General features: G+C 49.1%; 2 protein-coding genes across 2 annotated transcripts; both read right to left on the bottom strand.

Annotated features, from left to right (window-relative positions):
* Positions 1–814: 814 nt before the first annotated feature.
* On the bottom strand, positions 815–4,383 carry LOC310670278 (uncharacterized protein). The gene is made up of 3 exons (XM_083425364.1): positions 3,583–4,383; positions 2,598–2,727; positions 815–2,306 (listed from the first exon to the last, which is right to left on the bottom strand). Exons 1-3 carry the CDS (start codon positions 4,294–4,296, stop codon positions 1,075–1,077), a joined length of 2,076 nt encoding a protein of 691 aa, XP_083281490.1. The 5' UTR covers positions 4,297–4,383; the 3' UTR covers positions 815–1,074.
* On the bottom strand, positions 4,342–7,965 carry LOC310672917 (uncharacterized protein; the record flags this gene model as incomplete). The annotated part of the gene is made up of 3 exons (XM_083430601.1): positions 7,844–7,965; positions 5,360–6,239; positions 4,342–4,392 (listed from the first exon to the last, which is right to left on the bottom strand). Exons 2-3 carry the CDS (start codon positions 6,122–6,124, stop codon positions 4,342–4,344), a joined length of 816 nt encoding a protein of 271 aa, XP_083286727.1. The 5' UTR covers positions 6,125–6,239; positions 7,844–7,965.
* Between the last annotated feature and the right edge of the window lie 10,202 nt (positions 7,966–18,167).

Here is an 18,167-nt window from a genome sequence, read left to right as displayed (position 1 = left end):
GACCCCTCTCAAAGATCAGGCAGGACTCACTCTGGTTCCACTATCGGGGCCACTGACTACTGACCGGTGCAGCCTGCTCTCCTTTCCCTGCGTTTCCCACGAGGTGGTGGCACATGATGGAATAAAGACACCTCCCCCCCACCATTGACATTTGTTGCAGCAGATGCGCAGGTTTCTGTTTTAAAATAAATTAACTGTAATGTATACTCTGAAGACATTAATGTTCATTGTGAGTGGCTGTGGGGCAAAGCTTCCTGGGACGGCGACATTTGAAGAAGAAACGAAACTCAGCTGTGCAAAACTTGATGTTGGACTAAATAGACCTTTGGTTTTCCTGATAAAGTCGTACCTTGGTTCTCGAACAGAATACCTTCCGGGAGTCCATTTGACTCCTCGGAACTGTTCAAAAACCAAGGTGCGGCTTCCATCCTGCAGCCAATCGGAAGCTGCAGAAGCCATGCCAGACATTCGGCTTCCAAAAATCGCTTGAAAGCCGGAACGCTCACTTCTAGGTTTTGGTAGTTCAGGAGCCAAGGCGTTTGAGATCCAAGGTACGACTGTACAGTGATACCTCTGGTTGCGAATGGGATCCGTTCCTGAGGCCCATTTGCAACATGAAAAGAGAGCAACCTGCAGTGGCACGTCTGCGCACGCGCGGGTTGTGATTCGTTGCTTCTGCGCATGCGCGTGACATCATTTTGTGCATCTGCACATGTGCGAGCAGCGAAACCCGGAAGTAACCCTTTCGGGTACTTCCAGGTCACCACGGGACGTATCCTGAAAGAACGTAACATGAAGGGAACGTAACATGAGGTATGACTGTATTCTTAATTTAATTTAATTACTGAATGATACGGAAAGGACCTTTTCAAGGTGGTCTCTCCATCTTTTATGAGATTTGACCGCAGCCTGACACCCTCCCCTTCCTTTTATGCCACAGATAAAAAGCACATACTTCTCTTGACTTTCCTCTTTGCCACTCAATAACAGTGGCAAACGGCAACAAAATAGAGATCTCTAAAACTCAGGACCTTATTTTATTTTCCAACCGGGGAGGTAGTTCTCCCCACCCTCTTAGTCAATCTCCCCTTCCTCTTTCAAATGGCTTCTCGCGTGTACAAGGAGATTTGGCTTCTGAGTGAAGCCCTTTCCGCACTCCAGGCACTTGTATGGCTTCACCCCAGTGTGGGTTCTCTCATGTTTGAGGAGGTTGGAGCGATGGCTGAAGTTCTTCTCGCAGACCGAGCAGTGAAACGGTTTCTCCCTCGTGTGCGTCCTGTGGTGAACGACAAAGGCCGACTTGTCCCGGAAGCTTTTGGGACAGTCCGGGCACTGGAAGGGTTTTTCTCCCGTGTGGATCTTCTCGTGCTGAACCAGGCCGGCGTTCTGAGAGAAGCATTTCCCACACTCGGCACACTTGTACGGCTTCTCGCCTGTGTGAGCTCGCTTGTGTTTCATGAGGGACGACCTGTCACCAAAACTCTTCCCGCACTCTCCACACTTGTAGGGCTTCTCTCCCGTGTGGATCCTTTCGTGCGCGAGGAGGTTGGTGCGGTGACGGAAGTTCTTCCCGCACCCAGAGCAAGGGTACGGTTTCTCCTCGGTGTGGATCCGTCTGTGCACGAGGAAAGCGGATTTGTTCCTGAAGCTTTTGGCGCAGTCGGGGCACTGGTGTGGCTTCTCGCCCGTGTGGATTCTCTGATGTCGAATAAGATCAAATCTCTGCCTGAAACTTTTCCCGCAGTCTTGGCAGCGATAGGGCTTCTCTCCCGTGTGGATCCTCTGGTGAGACACAAGCCCAGTGCGCCTACTAAAGCTCTGTCCGCAGTCCAGGCAAGCAAAGGGCTTCTCTTGCGTGTGGGTTCTCTCATGTGCCGTAAGATGCGATCGCTGGTTGAAGTTTTTCCCGCAGTCCGGGCAGTTGAAAGGCTTCTCCCCGGTGTGGATTCTCTGATGTGCAACTAGGACATTCCTCCTGCAGAAGCTCTTCCCACAGTCGGAGCAGATGTAGGGTTTCTCTCCTGAGTGCATTCTCTGATGTTCGGTGAGCTCCGCCTTGCAGCGAAAGGACTTTCCGCATTCAGCGCATGTCTCACCCTTGAGGAACCTTTGCTGGACTGGCATGGCAGGGAGCTGGAAAGGAATGGATTTGCCTTCTTCATTATGGGGGTGAGTTTCCTGCTGGTTTTCGGATGCTGCTCCCCAGTCAGCATATCGTGATACAGTCCGTTCTGCTCTCTCTGGCAGCATCCAATGTGGTTCAGCTTCTTCAGAATTGACTGGCACAATCTTCTTCTCCTCACCATCTGTTGCGGGGGGGGAGGGATCCTTAGAAAGAGAGATTTTCCTTCCCCAAGGAAAAAGGAGGGCCTGGATAACAACCAAATAAGGGGTTTGGGGCCCAGTTATTTGAAGGACCACCTACAGGGACCCACACAAGCCCTAAGAGTGTCTTCAGAGATCCTGATTGCTAGTGCACCTCTAAGGTCAGTTAGATTGGTGGGCACTAGATCTCCGGCCAGAGCCTTTATTGTGATGGCCCCTCACTTCCATAACTTGCTCCACAAGAGAACTCCCCCCAGCCAAAGACTCCTTACCCAGCCAAGGGGCATCAGCAGCTGTATCCTCCTGCTTGACCACTCTGATGAGCGACCACTCGCCGGAGTCTGACAGAGCCCTGTCGGCCTCAGGGGAATCATCCGCTTTCTCCTTGAAGGGCCAGAGGACCTGAAACAGCAGAAAGAACAAGACAAAGAAATGGGTGCGAATCGCCTGAGATTCAGGGGTGGGGGACCTCTGGAGCTTCTTCAGACGCTACAGGACTCCAATTCCCATCAGCCCCCAGCCAGCATGGCCAAGGGTCAGGGGAGTGGGAGTCCAGCAACATCTGGAGGGCCAAAGACTCCCTGCCTTTGACTGGGTCAGGCCATTGGCCCATCTTTCACAATATTGCCTACACTGACTGGCAGCAGCTCTCCAGACTCTCAAGGAGACCTTCTTCAGGCTTGAAGGGGGATGCATTAAACCAGCTGGTGCAGAATGTGGCAGCCCATCTCAAGACAGGGACTGGAGCACAGGAAACCATCCACAAAGCCTCTCTCTCCTCTCTCCAGATGCCAGATACAGAGCCCTGAAGGGCCAGAGACCACACTGACCGCCTGTTCACAGCAGTGGAAGCTGGTCCATTAGGGCAGAGAGTGCGCTGCCCACCATCCTTAGTCTTCCCCCAGCAAGTGGCGTTCTAAGGTACACTGCCTCAGAACCTGGAGGTTCTACTTTGCCAATGAAGCCAACCCCTGCTGATTTGGCCAGATCCCATCTTCGAACCATCTAGGGCAGGCATAGGCAAACTCGGCCCTCCGGAGGTTTTTGGCCTTCAACTAGCAGGACCACTGGGTCAAGGATGATGGGAACTGTAGTCCCAAAACATCTGGAGGGCCGAGTTTGCCTATGCCTGATCTAAGGGAGCAGTCAGTCCAATGCACATTTACAGCCAGCAAAAACTGCCCCGATGGCTAGTCCTCTGGGCTCCTTGCCACTGTTCCTTTTGTTCTTCCCAGGACTGCTCTCCTGCCCTCCCACCTGTTGTATTTCGTGCTCGTTCTCTTGCTGCCTCTCCAGGAAATCCTCCGCCAGGCCGACTGCCTGACCGCAAGTCTCCGGCCCGCCTTCCCTGACCCAGTTCTGCATCTCCGGGGGCAGGACAGCCAGGAACTGCTCCAGGATCACCAGCTCCAGGATCTGCTCCTTGGTGCGCCTCTCCGGCTGCAGCCACCGATGGCAGAGCCTCCACAGCATCCCACAGAGATCTCGCGGCCCCTCGGCCTCCTGGTAGAGGAACTGCCTGAAGCACAGGCGCTCCACCTCCTGGCTGGGAGCCTCCTTCTTCACTTCCCCACGACCCAGGGCCAAAACGCTGTGGATGGGCTGGGGGACGTCTCCTCCAGGGCCAGGCAGGTGGCGGATCACCCTGCCTCGCCCAATGTCTGGTCGGCCCTCAAAGGAAGCCTGAGCGTCCCTTGGCCCATTGCTGGCCAGCTGCAGGTTTCCTGGCTCAGGCTGCGGAGACCGCACAGCCTTCAGGATCCCCTGAGACTGAGATCCCCAGCACTCCTCCTGAGGCCCTTCCTCGGGTTCCTGCTTAATGTGCTCTGTTATGGTCCCTTCCCACAATTCCTTGAGGCTCCCTGCAGCCTCCTCTGGTTCAGACTCCTGGGCCTCCGTCTTCACTGTGTCCTCCAGCAGGGCATCTCGGGGGACAGCCCAGACAGCTGCATCCCTGCGTTCGGACGCCATCACCCCTCTTAACTCCGGGGCTTGGCAGGGATCACTCACACACTGCTATCCCATGTTTCTCGGTGATGTCAGCTGCCAGGTCCAGGGTTGTTTCCTCTGCAAGGAAAGAGAATCAGTGGGAGCTGCAGCAAAAAGTTGAATCGTGGAACACTCCTGTCCAGGATACTCCATTCCATTCTCTGCCCCCATGTTTTTCCATCCCACCAATCATCAGTCAGTATTCCGTGAAATCTGAGCATGCTCAGTCCTCTGGGAACTGTAGCTGTGAGGGGAATAGGGAGGTCTCCTAACAATCTCAGCACCCTTAACAAACTACAGTTCCCAGGATTCTTTGGGGGAAGCCATGACAGTTTAAAGTGGAATTAATTTGTGCTAAATGCATAGTGCAGATGGCACCCTGATTACAGCCCTTTCACACAAGAGTCCAGTCCTGGTTTCCCACTGTGCTTTCTCACATTCAGAAGCTCTTTGTTTCATTTCTGCAGGGTGGGCGAAGGAGTTGTTGCTGCTATTTCTAATCAACAGGCAATCAAGGAGCCTTAGAGACACTTGGTGATCTACAGTGGTACCTCGGGTTACAGGCGCTTCAGGTTAAAGACTCCGCTAACCCAGAAATAGTACCTTGGTTAAAAACTTTGCTTCAGGATGAGAACAGAAACTGCACAGCAGCGGGAGGCCCCATTAGCTAAAGTGGTGCTTCAGGTTAAGAACAGTTTCAGGTTAAGAACAGACCTCCACAACGAATTAAGTTCTTAACCCGAGGTACCACAGTACAGTTGTACCTCGGAAGTCAAATGGAATCCGTTCCGGAAGTCCGTTTGACTTCCAAAACATTCATAAACCAAGGCGAAGCTCCTGCAGCCAATCGGAAGCCGCGTAAGCTGCATTGGACATTTGGGTTCCAATGAACGTTTGCAAACCGGAACACTCACGTCTGGGTTTGCGGCATGCGGGAGCCAAAATGTTCGAGTCACAAGGCATTACTCAACCAAGCTACGACTGTATATAAACTCATTTATTTTTATTAACCCAAAAATGACCTGGCTGAAACCCCCTGGCTCACCTCGTCTTCCCATCTCTCCTCCGCTCGGAATTGCTGCAGCAGGAAGTCCTCAGCCAGGGCCACTGCTTGCGCGCAGGACTCGGGGCTCCCCTCCCTGACCCAGGCCTGGACCTCCGGAGGCAGGACGGTCAGAAACTGCTCCAACACCAGCAGCTCCAGGATCTGCTCCTTGGTGTGCCTCTCCGGCTGCAGCCACTGTCGGCAAAGGTCCCGGAGGCGGCTGCAAACCTCGCGGGGCCCCTCGGCCGCCCGGTAGCAAAACTGCCGGAAGTGCTGGCGGACACTCTCCGCATCCAGGTCCTCTTCCTTTACCGTCCTAGGAACGAGGACCTCGCCTTCGGCCCCCGAGCTCTTATGGGCTTCACCGCTGGGCAGGAGTGGAGCCCCTTCCGGCCTCCTCAGCTGCAGGCCTCTCTCCGACGCTCCCTCAAAGGGAGGCAGATCGGCCTGAGAAATATCCCTCAGGGCAGGTCCCGGCTGGTTGACCTTTCCTCGTTCCAAGTGCGGGGACTGTACCGCCTTCAAAAACCGCTGCCACTGAGTCTCCCAGCATCCTTGCGCTGCCCCCTCAGGCTCCCCTTTGACATGGTCCAGTGTGGCACCTTCCCAGAATCCCTTGGCACTCTCAGGCTGGGCGGCACGAGGCTCTTTCCCTGTGCCGTTCCCTGGCTCGGTATCCACTGGGTCCTGCTCCTCAGTCTTCACACCCAACTTTCCGATAGTCTCCGCACCAAAATCGGACGCATTGCTATGATCTGCCGCCATTTTGGTTCCTGGTGGCCTGAATTGGGGTGTGTGAAATGAGCCTCCCACCAAATCACGTGCGGAAATAACAGGCCCTCCAGAGTTCACACCTGGATTCTTGGTTGGGATCCTTTGCCTGAGGAAAAAAGAAAGAACGAAAGAACATTTCTGAATCAGAGGGGGATAAGCAGGACCTGCAACAAAATTTTGTAGCGCCGACTGGGAACTGAGAACATGAGTTTCCTTCTCCCAGGGTGCAAAGAGTGCTGCCAATTGATGCTGATTATTGCCTTTTCTTTAGATCTGTTATTTGCTTGTTGCCTGGAGGTCTCCAAGTGACTTGAAAAACACAAATAAATGTATGTTACTAGCCCAGAGGTGGAAAGAAGTCCCTACCAGAGAAGAATGGCAGATTAAACTGATGGAGCATTCCAAAATAGCAAAAATGACCGGAAGAATTAAAAACCAGGAGGAGCAAAATTTTAATAAAGAATGAGGGAAATATATAATTTACTTTAAAAGTCATTGTAAACAATTAAAATCATTAGTAGGATTGGAATGGAACATGTAGTTTAACGTCGAACTATGGTTGTAATGGAGATTTAATAGATTTGGATTAATAGAGAAGATGCAGGAGGAAAAAAGTTAACATAAGGACCCACAATGGGGAGGAGGGAAGTCCAGGGGAACCGATGAAATTCTCTTTTTATTTTGGTTGTTTGACAAATGTTTGTAAATTTCAAAATCTGAAAAATTAAATATATTTGGGGGGAAAGGAAAAACACATAAATGTATTATCCTTTCAAAACCAAACCAAACCGCTCCTCACCCCCTGCACTGACACTGTTTTACTTTCTCGATGTGGCTTCAATCGGCATGTTTTGTTACATTCCATGTCCCCATAAAATAACTTGCTATTTGTTTGCAATTAAAGGCAGCCCCGAAATTTATTATTTTCACAAAAATGGAACAAATGCCCAGTAGCACCATTTGTGCTCTGAAGCCCACCCCACGAGTTGCCTGCCTGCATCAATCAATCAATCAATATCAATATTTACTGATTATTTTTTCCAGTTAAAGCTTTCTGCTGATTTGATTCCCACAGGTTGCATGCCGCCTTGGAATGTTTTGAGGAAAGTGTGGTTTAGGAATTCACAAATCACTGCCCAGAGATGGGGGAAAGTTGCAGTACCAGCCAAGTAGCTCATTAAATTAACGGATTATGCCAAAATGGCAAGGTTAACGGGTGCAATAAGAAACCGAGAAGAATTTTTTAAAATTAAAAATCGGGGAGAATTTGTGGAGTATCTGAAAAACTCATTTATGCAAATAAGCCCATTAGTAGGATTAACGTAAAACAAGCAGTTAGATGTATTATTCAGAGAAACTAAAGAACAACTTAAAGATGGAGTAATGTGGAAAACGCAGTATGAAAATCAAAACTAAAAAGAAACGACAAAACGGGGGGAGGGAAGTCAAATATCTGTGTAGTAGAAATGTGTGGGATTTGTATTTTTGTAATTTGTTTGTCTGCATAGCTTTGAGAAAAAAATCCCATACGTTTCTACCACACGTATATTTGACTCTCCCCCCCCCCCCTTTTGTGGCTTCTTTTTATTTCTATAGATCTAGACCTAGAAATTCGTAAATCACATCCTCCTTTCCCTTTCCCGCCTCCTCCTGTTTTTTGGCACTGCACGCAGCCCCACCTCCCAGCCCCTTGCAAGCGAGTCGACTCACCTGATCCCTCAAATCCCAGGAGATCCTCCCGCTTTCCGGAGATGCAATATATACAGCATATCTGGAAAAGCTACTTCGGGTCTCCCCTCTCCCACCAGGCTTCCCCCGGGAGAAGGCGGAGCAGGAAGTGACTCCGCACAGGCGCAACCCGTTGGCCAGGAAGTCTTTTCGGAGGATCGAGCCCCTTCGGCGTCGCCCCTTTGGAGGTTGCAACCTGCACAAAACTGGCGTGGATCCCAGGATCATCTCCGCCCCCGACCCTGGGAGAAACAAAGGCCCACGAGGCGGGGTGGGGGAAAGGGAGGAAATTCCTGGGAAAAGAAAGGGGGGTTGGAAACGCGTGTCTTTCAAGGCTTGGATTGGAAACGCGTGTCTTTCCCCCACCCCACCCCCATATATTTTTGTTTTCTTGCTGATGGACTCCAACTCCCATCAGCCCCGGCTTACCATGGCCAGTGCTGAGGGATGACGGGAGTTGTAGTCCTAAAACAGCAGCAATGTTGCTCAGGTTCCAATTCCAAGAATTGGAAGTGTTGCAGGAATTTATGTATAGGGGGGGGGGTTGCCCCTCCAGCAGATATCACGCACATGCAGCCCACTACCAAAATCAGCACAATCGCTTTTGTGACTTGTTTTGTGTCCCCACAAAACACTTCATCATATCTATTCAAAGGGCCTCTGCTGCACAATACCAAAGGTAAGAATTCACTGATAAATGTACTGGCTCACAGGGGGAAATTTCAGAAATTCATATAGACAGGTGAGCTCAGCTACTCAGCAGCCCCTCTGCTTGAGTGATAATCCCTGGCGGGTCTGCATAAAAGGCGGATCTACACGGATCCTCATGGATCCTCCACTTTTTAAAAAATAATTCCAACAAATGCAGTGTCAAATCACACCTAGAAGGCACACCTACAAACTGGACTATAAAAAACGTGGATCCAACACTTTGCCGCGCTGCAGCACCAAAAAAACATGGATCCGAGGCACGGATCCTGATGAATTCATATGATTTTTATATTGAAACAAAATAAAAACACCATGCTACTGTAGACCACATCTTAGTCTGTAGGAGGAACCAAAAAAATCACGCATCCACTGTTTCGTGGTGCCGCAATGGCGCAAAAACATGGTTAAAAACACGGATCCTCATGAATCCTCATGATTTTTGCACTAGATCAGCCCAAACTCACTGTCAAATTACACATCATGTCCAGGGGCACAGCTTACACCACAGAAATCACGGATTCATGGCTTCCTGGCCACACCGTGGCCCAAAAACGTGGTTTTGAAGCACGGATCCTCATGGATCCTCACGCTTTTTGCATTGGGCCACCCCAAACTCACCATCAAATCACACATCATGTCCAGGGGCACAGACTGCACCACAAAAATCACGGATCCACGGCTTCCTGGCCACTCCGTGGCCCAAAAACGTGGTTTTGAAGCACGGATCCTCATGGATCCTCACGCTTTTTGCATTGGGCCACCCCAAACTCACCGTCAAATCACACATCATGTCCAGGGGCACAGACTGCACCACAAAAATCACGGATCCACGGCTTCCTGGCCACTCCGTGGCCCAAAAACGTGGTTTTGAAGCACGGATCCTCATGGATCCTCACGCTTTTTGCATTGGGCCACCCCAAACTCACCGTCAAATCAAACATCACTCCCAGGGGCACAGACTGCACCACAAAAATCACGGATCCATGGCTTCCATGCCACTCCATGACCCAAAAACGTGGTTCCGAAGCATGGATCCTCATGAATCCTCATGATTTTTGCACTAGATCAGCCCAAAGTCACCATCAGATCAAACATCATGGCCAGCAGCACAGCATGCAACACAAAAATCACGGATCCACGGCTTCCTGGCAAAACCATGGACCAAAAACGTGGTTTTGAAGCACGGATCCTCATGGATCCTCACGCTTTTTGCATTGGGCCACCCCAAACTCACCGTCAAATCACACATCATGTCCAGGGGCACAGACTGCACCACAAAAATCACGGATCCACGGCTTCCTGGCCACTCCGTGGCCCAAAAACGTGGTTTTGAAGCACGGATCCTCATGGATCCTCACGCTTTTTGCATTGGGCCACCCCAAACTCACCGTCAAATCAAACATCACTCCCAGGGGCACAGACTGCACCACAAAAATCACGGATCCATGGCTTCCATGCCACTCCATGACCCAAAAACGTGGTTCCGAAGCATGGATCCTCATGAATCCTCATGATTTTTGCACTAGATCAGCCCAAAGTCACCATCAGATCAAACATCATGGCCAGCAGCACAGCATGCAACACAAAAATCACGGATCCACGGCTTCCTGGCAAAACCATGGACCAAAAACGTGGTTTTGAAGCACGGATCCTCATGGATCCTCACGCTTTTTGCATTGGGCCAACACAAACTCACCGTCAAATCACACATCATGTCCAGGGGCACAAACTGAACCACAGAAAACACGGATCCATGGTTATCTGGCCACTCCGTGGCCCAAAAACGTGGTTTTGAAGCACGGATCCTCATGGATCCTCACGCTTTTTGCATCGGGCAAACCCAAACTCACCGTCAAATCACACATCATTCCCAGGGGCACTGCCTGCACCACAAAAAACTCAGACCCACTGCTTCGTGGCCACTCCATGGCCCAAAAACGTGGTTTTGAAACACGGATCCTCATGGATCCTCATGATTTTTGTATTGGGCCAACCCAAACTCACCATCAAATCACACATCATGTCCAGGGGCACAGACTGCACCACAGAAAACACGGATCCATGGTTATCTGGCCACTCCGTGGCCCAAAAACGTGGTTTTGAAGCACGGATCCTCATGGATCCTCACGCTTTTTGCATCGGGCAAACCCAAACTCACCGTCAAATCACACATCATTCCCAGGGGCACTGCCTGCACCACAAAAAACTCAGACCCACTGCTTCGTGGCCACTCCATGGCCCAAAAACGTGGTTTTGAAGCACGGATCCTCATGGATCCTCACGCTTTTTGTATTGGGCCAACCCAAACTCACCGTCAAATTACACATCATGTCCAGGGGCACAGCCTGCACAACAAAAATCATGGATCCACGTCTTTCTGGCCATACCGTGGCCCAAAAACATGGCTTTGAAGCACGGATCCTCATGGATCCTCACGCTTTTCGGATTGGGCCAACCTAAACGCACAGTTAAATCACACATCATGTCCAGAGACACAGCATCCACCACAAAAAACTCGGATCCACGGCTTCCTGGCAACACCGTGGCCCAAAAATGTGGTTTTGAAGGTCGGATCCTCACGGATCCTAACGCTTTTTTCATTGGGCCAACCCAAACTCAACGGCAAATCACATATCATACGTACGGGCACAGACTACACAACAAAAAACTGAAATCCATGGCTTCCTGGCCACACCATGGCCCAAAAACGTGGTTTTGAAGCACGGATCCTCATGGATCCTCATTATTTTTGTACTAGATCAGCCCAAAGTCACCATCAGATCAAACATCATGGCCAGGGGCACAGCCTGCACCACAAAAATCACGGATCTACGGATTCCCGGTCATACCGTGGCCCAAAAACGTGGTTTTGAAGCACGGATCCTCATGGATCCTCACACTTTTTGCACTAGATCAGCCCAAATTCACTGTCAAATCACACATCATGGCTAGGGTCACAGCCTGCACCACAAAAAACTGAAATCCATGGCTTCCTGGCCACACCATGGCCCAAAAATGTGGTTTTGAAGCACGGAAGGACCAGGTGCGCAGCCTGGGAGTCATTTTGGACTCACAGCTGTCCATGGACACACAGGTCGATTCTGTATCCAGGGCAGCTGTGTACCAGCTCCATCTGGTACGCAGGCTGAGACCCTACCTGCCCGGAGACTGTCTTACTAGAGTGGTGCATGCTCTTGTTATCTTCCGCTTGGACTACTGCAATGTGCTCTACGTGGGGCTACCTTTGAAGGTGACCCGGAAACTACAACTAATCCAGAACGCGGCAGCTAGTCTGGTGACTGGGAGTGGCCACCAAGACCATATAACACATGTCCTGAAAGACTTACATTGGCTCCCAGTACATTTCCGAGCACAATTCAAAGTTTTGGTGCTGACCTTTAAAGCCCTAAATGGCCTTGGCCCAGTAGACCTGAAGGAACATTTCCACACCCATCATTCTGCCCAGACACTGATGTCCAGCACCAAGGGCCTTCTGGTGGTTCCCTCACTGCGAGAAGCAAAGCGACAAGGAACCAGGCAGAGGGCCTTCTTGGTAGTGGCACCCGCCCTGTGGAATGTCCTCCCATTAGATGTCACAAGAGATAAACAACTACCTGACATTTAGAAGACATCTGACAGCAGCCCTGTTTAGGGACGTTTTTAATGTGTGACTTTTTAATGTAGTTTTATTTCATTTTTTTGGAAGCCACCCAGAGTGGCTGGGGAAACCCAGCCAGATGGGCAGGGTACAAATATAGTAGTAGTAGTATGTAAAGGTTCTAGGGTTAGCTCGTGCGTAAGTTGCCGTTACTCCTGGCTAGGTTGCCTGGTTGAGCCCTTTCTGTCTGGACAGCCTTAAGTTCCATGGCTGCCTCAGTCACTGGCAGAATCCGTTTCTTGAACCTCTTCGAAGCATAGAAGCTGTTTGATGCCCAGTCTTCTCCTACTTTGCCTGCGCGGAAATCTTCTGCGCAAAGTGGGTGTGGGCGGCGGAGTACTCGTGCCCTCTCCGCTGGTCTCCGGCGAAGAGTCCTGGAGCCACCTCTCCGATTCCCTCATCTGCCCCCCTTCTCCACTGGTGTTACGCTGATTTCCTTCCCCAGCAGATGGGCTACCTCTCTCCCTGCTAGGACCCTCTCCGCCATCCCTCTGGAGCCTCCTCTCCGCCACCACCTCCGATGGCAGTTCCCTGACATAGTAGTAGTGGTACTTTGTAGGATTTGATAATCTTTATAGGTCTTTTAAATTTCTAATCTATCTATCTATCCCCTCCCCCTTTTCCCTTTCTGTACTTCCCTATCCTTATAAAATTGAATATATATATTTTTTTTAAATTTACGGCTCCACAGTTTTCTGGGTCGCCCCATATTCATTACCCAACCACCTATGCTGCTCATGGCCAGATCACTTTGGGGCACTGCCATGCTGTAAAAAGATTCTCATGAAGCACAGATCCCCATGGATCCTTAGGTTTTTTATGTTTGGTCACCCTGAAATCACTATCAAATCACACATGATGTACATGACCACAGAATGAACCACAAAAACCACAGAGCACAGCCAAGGAACAAACACTATATTAAATACTTTAATCCTCATGGATTGGCATGATTGTTAAATGGACTCCACCAAATTATATTGTAAGATCACACCAATGTCCATGGAATGACCGAAATACAAACACTATCTGAAATGGTTCTGCATTAGCAAGAAGATTGTATTAAAATGACATTCATATTCATAGCTTCCACTGTGAAGAACTGCACCTGGAAATTTTTGACGCTGCTAAACCTCAAGAATATCCAAGGCAGAGATTGTGATGATCTTACCTGTGAATGTAAATTATCAAACCAACTAGATGGAGACCACCAAAGTAACCATGAAAAACAATCACCTGTCTTGTGTCAATTCAGCTACAAATGGTTTTGGGACAAAAGTTGGTTGCTTGGGGGGGTGGTAATTATAAATGGAGGTTTAACTGCAAGTTTTCTTGCCAACAGATTTTGTCAGTGCAAACTTTGAAATAGGGGGTTTCCAACGTGGTGCCCATGGGCATCACGGTGCCTGCTGACAGCTTTCCGGGAGTCCACCACGTGTTTTTAGAAAAAGAACAGGATTAGTGGTGAATTGTGCCCAGCATGACTTCAGATTGTTCATAGTACATTTGATTGACTGCAGGGGCATACGAAGGGGCAGCGGGGTGATGGTGCCATGCTGGGGGGAGAGTGACAGTACGGTCACTGTACTGGCTGCCGCTTGTGCAGCGTCTGTGTGGGCTGCCGCTCTTGCGGCAACTGTACAGGCAGCCCCTTTCGCAGTGACCGTATGGCCCATACGGGCAGCTGCTATCGCGGTGACTGTACAGGCTGCTGCTCGTGTACCGTCCGTACAGGCAGCCCCTCTCATGGCGGCCATACAGGCTGTATGGGCAGCTGCTCTCCTGGCGACCATATGGGCTGCTGCACACGCGGCATCCATACAGGCTGCCATGCATGCACAGTCCGTACAGGACATTGTGTGTGCAACCGTCATCCAGGACTTGTTACCATATTATAGCTGCCACAAAATCTATCGGCATGCCACCAGAACCAGGGAAGCCTTGCCAGTTGCAGCTCACACAGTTGAAGTGAAATAAAAGACAGAAGAGTAGATCGGGAAGAAAGTTCCCCAGACTGCAGGAAAAGATAACAGTAGCCCCAGCATCTGATTCACTGCAGGCTGCTGAGGGGTTTGACTCCTTAAGATCACCAACTGACTATGAGACACCTGGAAAGCACTCAGCCTGAGATGACCTCCACTCCAAAAAGTGGGAAAGAGGATTTAACAGTGACCAATATTGATTCTTTTGATAGCAGCCCCATATTCTCAACACAAAGTGAGAAGTGTTTGGACAAATCACTGATTTGTACATCAGTTCTCCCATGGCACAACTGTACCTTCCCCACACTCAGTCTACAAACCATGGGGCTTGTGGGTTCAGTTGGCAACATCTGTGTGTATGACTATGAAATAAACACACTGAGAGGATCAAACTGGATAAATGATCGCATAATAGATGCCTTTCTTGCCTCCAGGGTGATCATGGCCAAAGAGCTAGGTCACGATGGAACAATTTTCCCACTTACCGTACTTGCCACTTCATGCAGATATGTCAAAGATTGCCAGTGCAAGCTCTGAAGAACTGTTTGAGATTTGGAGTGCTAAAGAAAGATGTTTTGATTATTCCAGTAAATGACAGAGAAGTCCACTGGATACTGATAGTAATCATTTTTTAAAAGAAGACAATGCTCTATCTAGATTCCAAACATGGATTGAACCACTCTGTGATTGATGCAATAACATCCTTCTTAGCATGTCTGTATGAGATGGATTCAAAATATCCCTACAGTTTTGCGGCTGGTCATTTTTTGCACCAACTGATATACCCAGGCAAGGTAATTCCAGTGACTACGGTCCTTTCACATGTACCATTGCCCATCTGATTGCTTCTGCTGCCCAATTACAGTTCATACAAAAGGATTTGGCTGTCATTAGACCCTGGATTGCAAAAGAAATAATACAGCACTGTGGGAAAACCTATTCTGAAGGACAAGACAAATATTTTCAAGTGGAAATTGATGCTGTTCCTCCCAAGAAGAGACAAATCTTGAACGAGAGTTACATTACTGTGTCTCAATCATGCCCAGAGGGATGGAAGGATACACTAACCTATTGCTCAGATATTTTACCTTCCTTGTTTGAAGGCTGCTGGTCACTATGTTTCTTGAAGGAAGGGTGCAGGAGGCCCAGTGGTGACCTAACTATGGTTTACTGTGAAGGAAACTGCAAGGACTGGTACCACTGCTTTCGCATAGGCATTGATTCAAAAGATCTTCCAGAGGTTTTTGTGTGTCCAGACTGTCAACCCACTGTGGCCAAATAGATTTTGAAACTGCGAACTGTCATATTCCACAGGTTGGTATAATACTGCGAAATCCAAATATATACATATAAACATCCTCCCAACCCCATGAACAGTTGCCCAATGGGCTGAATTTCAGGGCTTTTGCATGTAAAGGGCAAGCTTGTTCTTTACTTGTTTAGATCTTTAAACTTGGGAATAGATATTTGGCTCCATGACCAAAATGGTCAGCTTCTAGAGGACTGGAAGATCATGATTGTACTTCCCCTACCCTCAGCCCTAACCCCGTTGAGTATTTTTTGTTATGAGACTGAGTGTTTGGGGCTGATGCTGAACCCAAAGAGTGCTCATCAGTGGCTCCACCTTCATCCTGGAAAAAAATTACTATTGGGGTTCCACAAGGTTCTGTCCTGGGCCTGGTGCTATTCAATATTTTTATAAATGATTTGGATGATGGAATAGAGGGCGTGCTAATCAAATTTGCAAATGACTGCAAACTGGGAGGGGTTGCTAATACACCGGAGGGCAGGGTCAGAATTCAAAATGACCTGAATAGCCTAGAGAGCTGGGCCAAAACCAACAATATGGAGTTCAATAGGGAGAAATGTAAGGTACTACACCTGGATAGAAAAAATGAAATGCACAGGTGGGGGACACTTGGATTGACAACAGTACCCGTGAAAGGGATCTGGGAGTCTTAGTCGACCACAAGCTGAATATGAGTCAACAGTGTGATGTGGCAGCTAAGAACGCCAATGCAATTCTGGGCTGCATCAATAGGAGTATAGTGTCTAGATCAAGCGAAGGAATGCTACCACACTATTCTGGTTGGTCAGACTACACCTGAAAGATTCTGTCCAGTTCTGGGCACCACAGTTGAAGAAGGATATTGTCAAGCTGGAGCATGTCAAGAGGAGGGTGACCAAAATGTAAAAGGTCTGGAATCCAAGCCCTATGAGGAGAGACTTAGGGAGCTGGATTTGTTTAATCTAGAGAAGAGAAGATTAAGGAGTGACATGATAGCCATGTTTAAATATTTGAAGGGATATCATCTTGAAGAGGGAGCAAGCTTGTTTTCTGCTGTTCTAGAGACTAGGATGCAGAATAATGGATTCAAACTATGGGAAAAGAGATTCCACCTGGGCACAGTAATCCAGTCAGGGAAAAAGGGAGGCATACTATGTTTAGGGCACCGTTTCCAGCCCCTTCCCCTTTTCGGGGTAAGCATAGTGGATCATAAAAAGGGCTGCTCAGTCATGGATACAGCTGCTGAGCTGCTCAACTGCCTCATTCCTTGAGTCAGAATGACTGACCGCCCATCTGTCGGTTCATGACTAGGGGCTTCACATTCCTGCTGCAGCCTTCATCCGCCTTCAGAGCCGTTGTAACACACTGCTTGTTATCACCCGCCTGTTCTGCCGTTGAGGACTTCTTGGATCATTCTTTGTCTAGCTCCTTCCCTGTTATGTACTAAGCTTGGATCCTAGAAGAATAGGCAAGTAGGATCCTAGAATGCAACAACTGATTGGCTTGCAGGAAAAGACCAATCAGGCTCCAGGAGGGAAGCAGAATCAGCCAGTCAGACGGGACTCATTGTGTAAAAAATGTATATAAAAGCCTGAGGTTTTGGGGGAAATTCAGTCACTGTTTTACAAGCTGCAATAAAGAGCATGAAATCACTACAGGACTCTGAGCATATTTAATTTTCTTTGACCTTACCACCTTGGGTGACCCTGCTGGGAGTACAAGATTCCCAATGGCTTCGCTCACAAGGGTCATAGGAATGTGCAAGCCCACTCACCATGACATGTGAGAGAACTGAGATAGATTGCACTGAGCCCTGGTCTCATTAGACAAAGCGTTCCACCAAAAAGGCTCTGGCTCTGGTTGAGGACAGCTGGATCCAGGGACCACCAGTAGGTTGCTGTTAGATGAGCGTCACATTCATGGGGGGTGTATTGGAAGATAATTCCCACAGATAAGAAAGGTCACAGCCTGTTTAGGGCTTTAAAGATTAGCACCAAAACACTGAACCTGATTCGATACTCCACCTGGAGCCAATCCAGCTGATGAACAACCAACTGAATGTGGGCTCTCCACAAAGTCCATGTAAGAACTCATGCACCTCAATTTTGGGCCATTTGGAGTTTCTGGAGCAGTCTAAAGGGTAGCCCTGCATATCTCTCTCTCTCTCTCTCTCTCTCTCTCTCTCTCTCTCTCTCTCTCTCACACACACACATTTATACCCTGCACTCCCCGGCTCAGGTGTACAGCAAGTTAAAGTAGTCTAGTCTGCAGGTGACTACTGCATGGATCACCATGGCTAGGTTGGAAAGGGACAGGTACAGTACTGATTGCCTAACCTGACATAGATTCAAAAATTCCAGTTTGGCTACATTTGTGACCAATGCCTCCATAGAGACAGACGCATCCAGGATCACAAAGGGACTTCTGATGGCAGCTACAGGTGACTATTGCGCCCCATGAAGAGCTGGGAACTGGCAAACCGAACTGAAATCATTCTGGCCCAGCCATTGGGCACCCATCTTTAATGGATAGAGATTCAGCCGACTCCGTTTCCTCCATCCCAGCACACCCACCTAAAAATTGGTCAATATATCCAGGGTAGCATCTGGCCAGAGCCATGAAGCAGTAGATCCATGATGTTTGTGGTCAGATCTGTGGTTATGTACA

The sequence above is a fragment of the Podarcis tiliguerta genome (assembly GCF_965153285.1).
Source record: "Podarcis tiliguerta genome assembly, chromosome: 2".
Classification (NCBI taxonomy): Eukaryota; Metazoa; Chordata; class Lepidosauria; order Squamata; family Lacertidae; genus Podarcis; species Podarcis tiliguerta.
The sequence above is the reverse complement of the archived record's forward strand: the minus strand, read 5'-3'. Positions and strand labels throughout refer to the sequence as shown.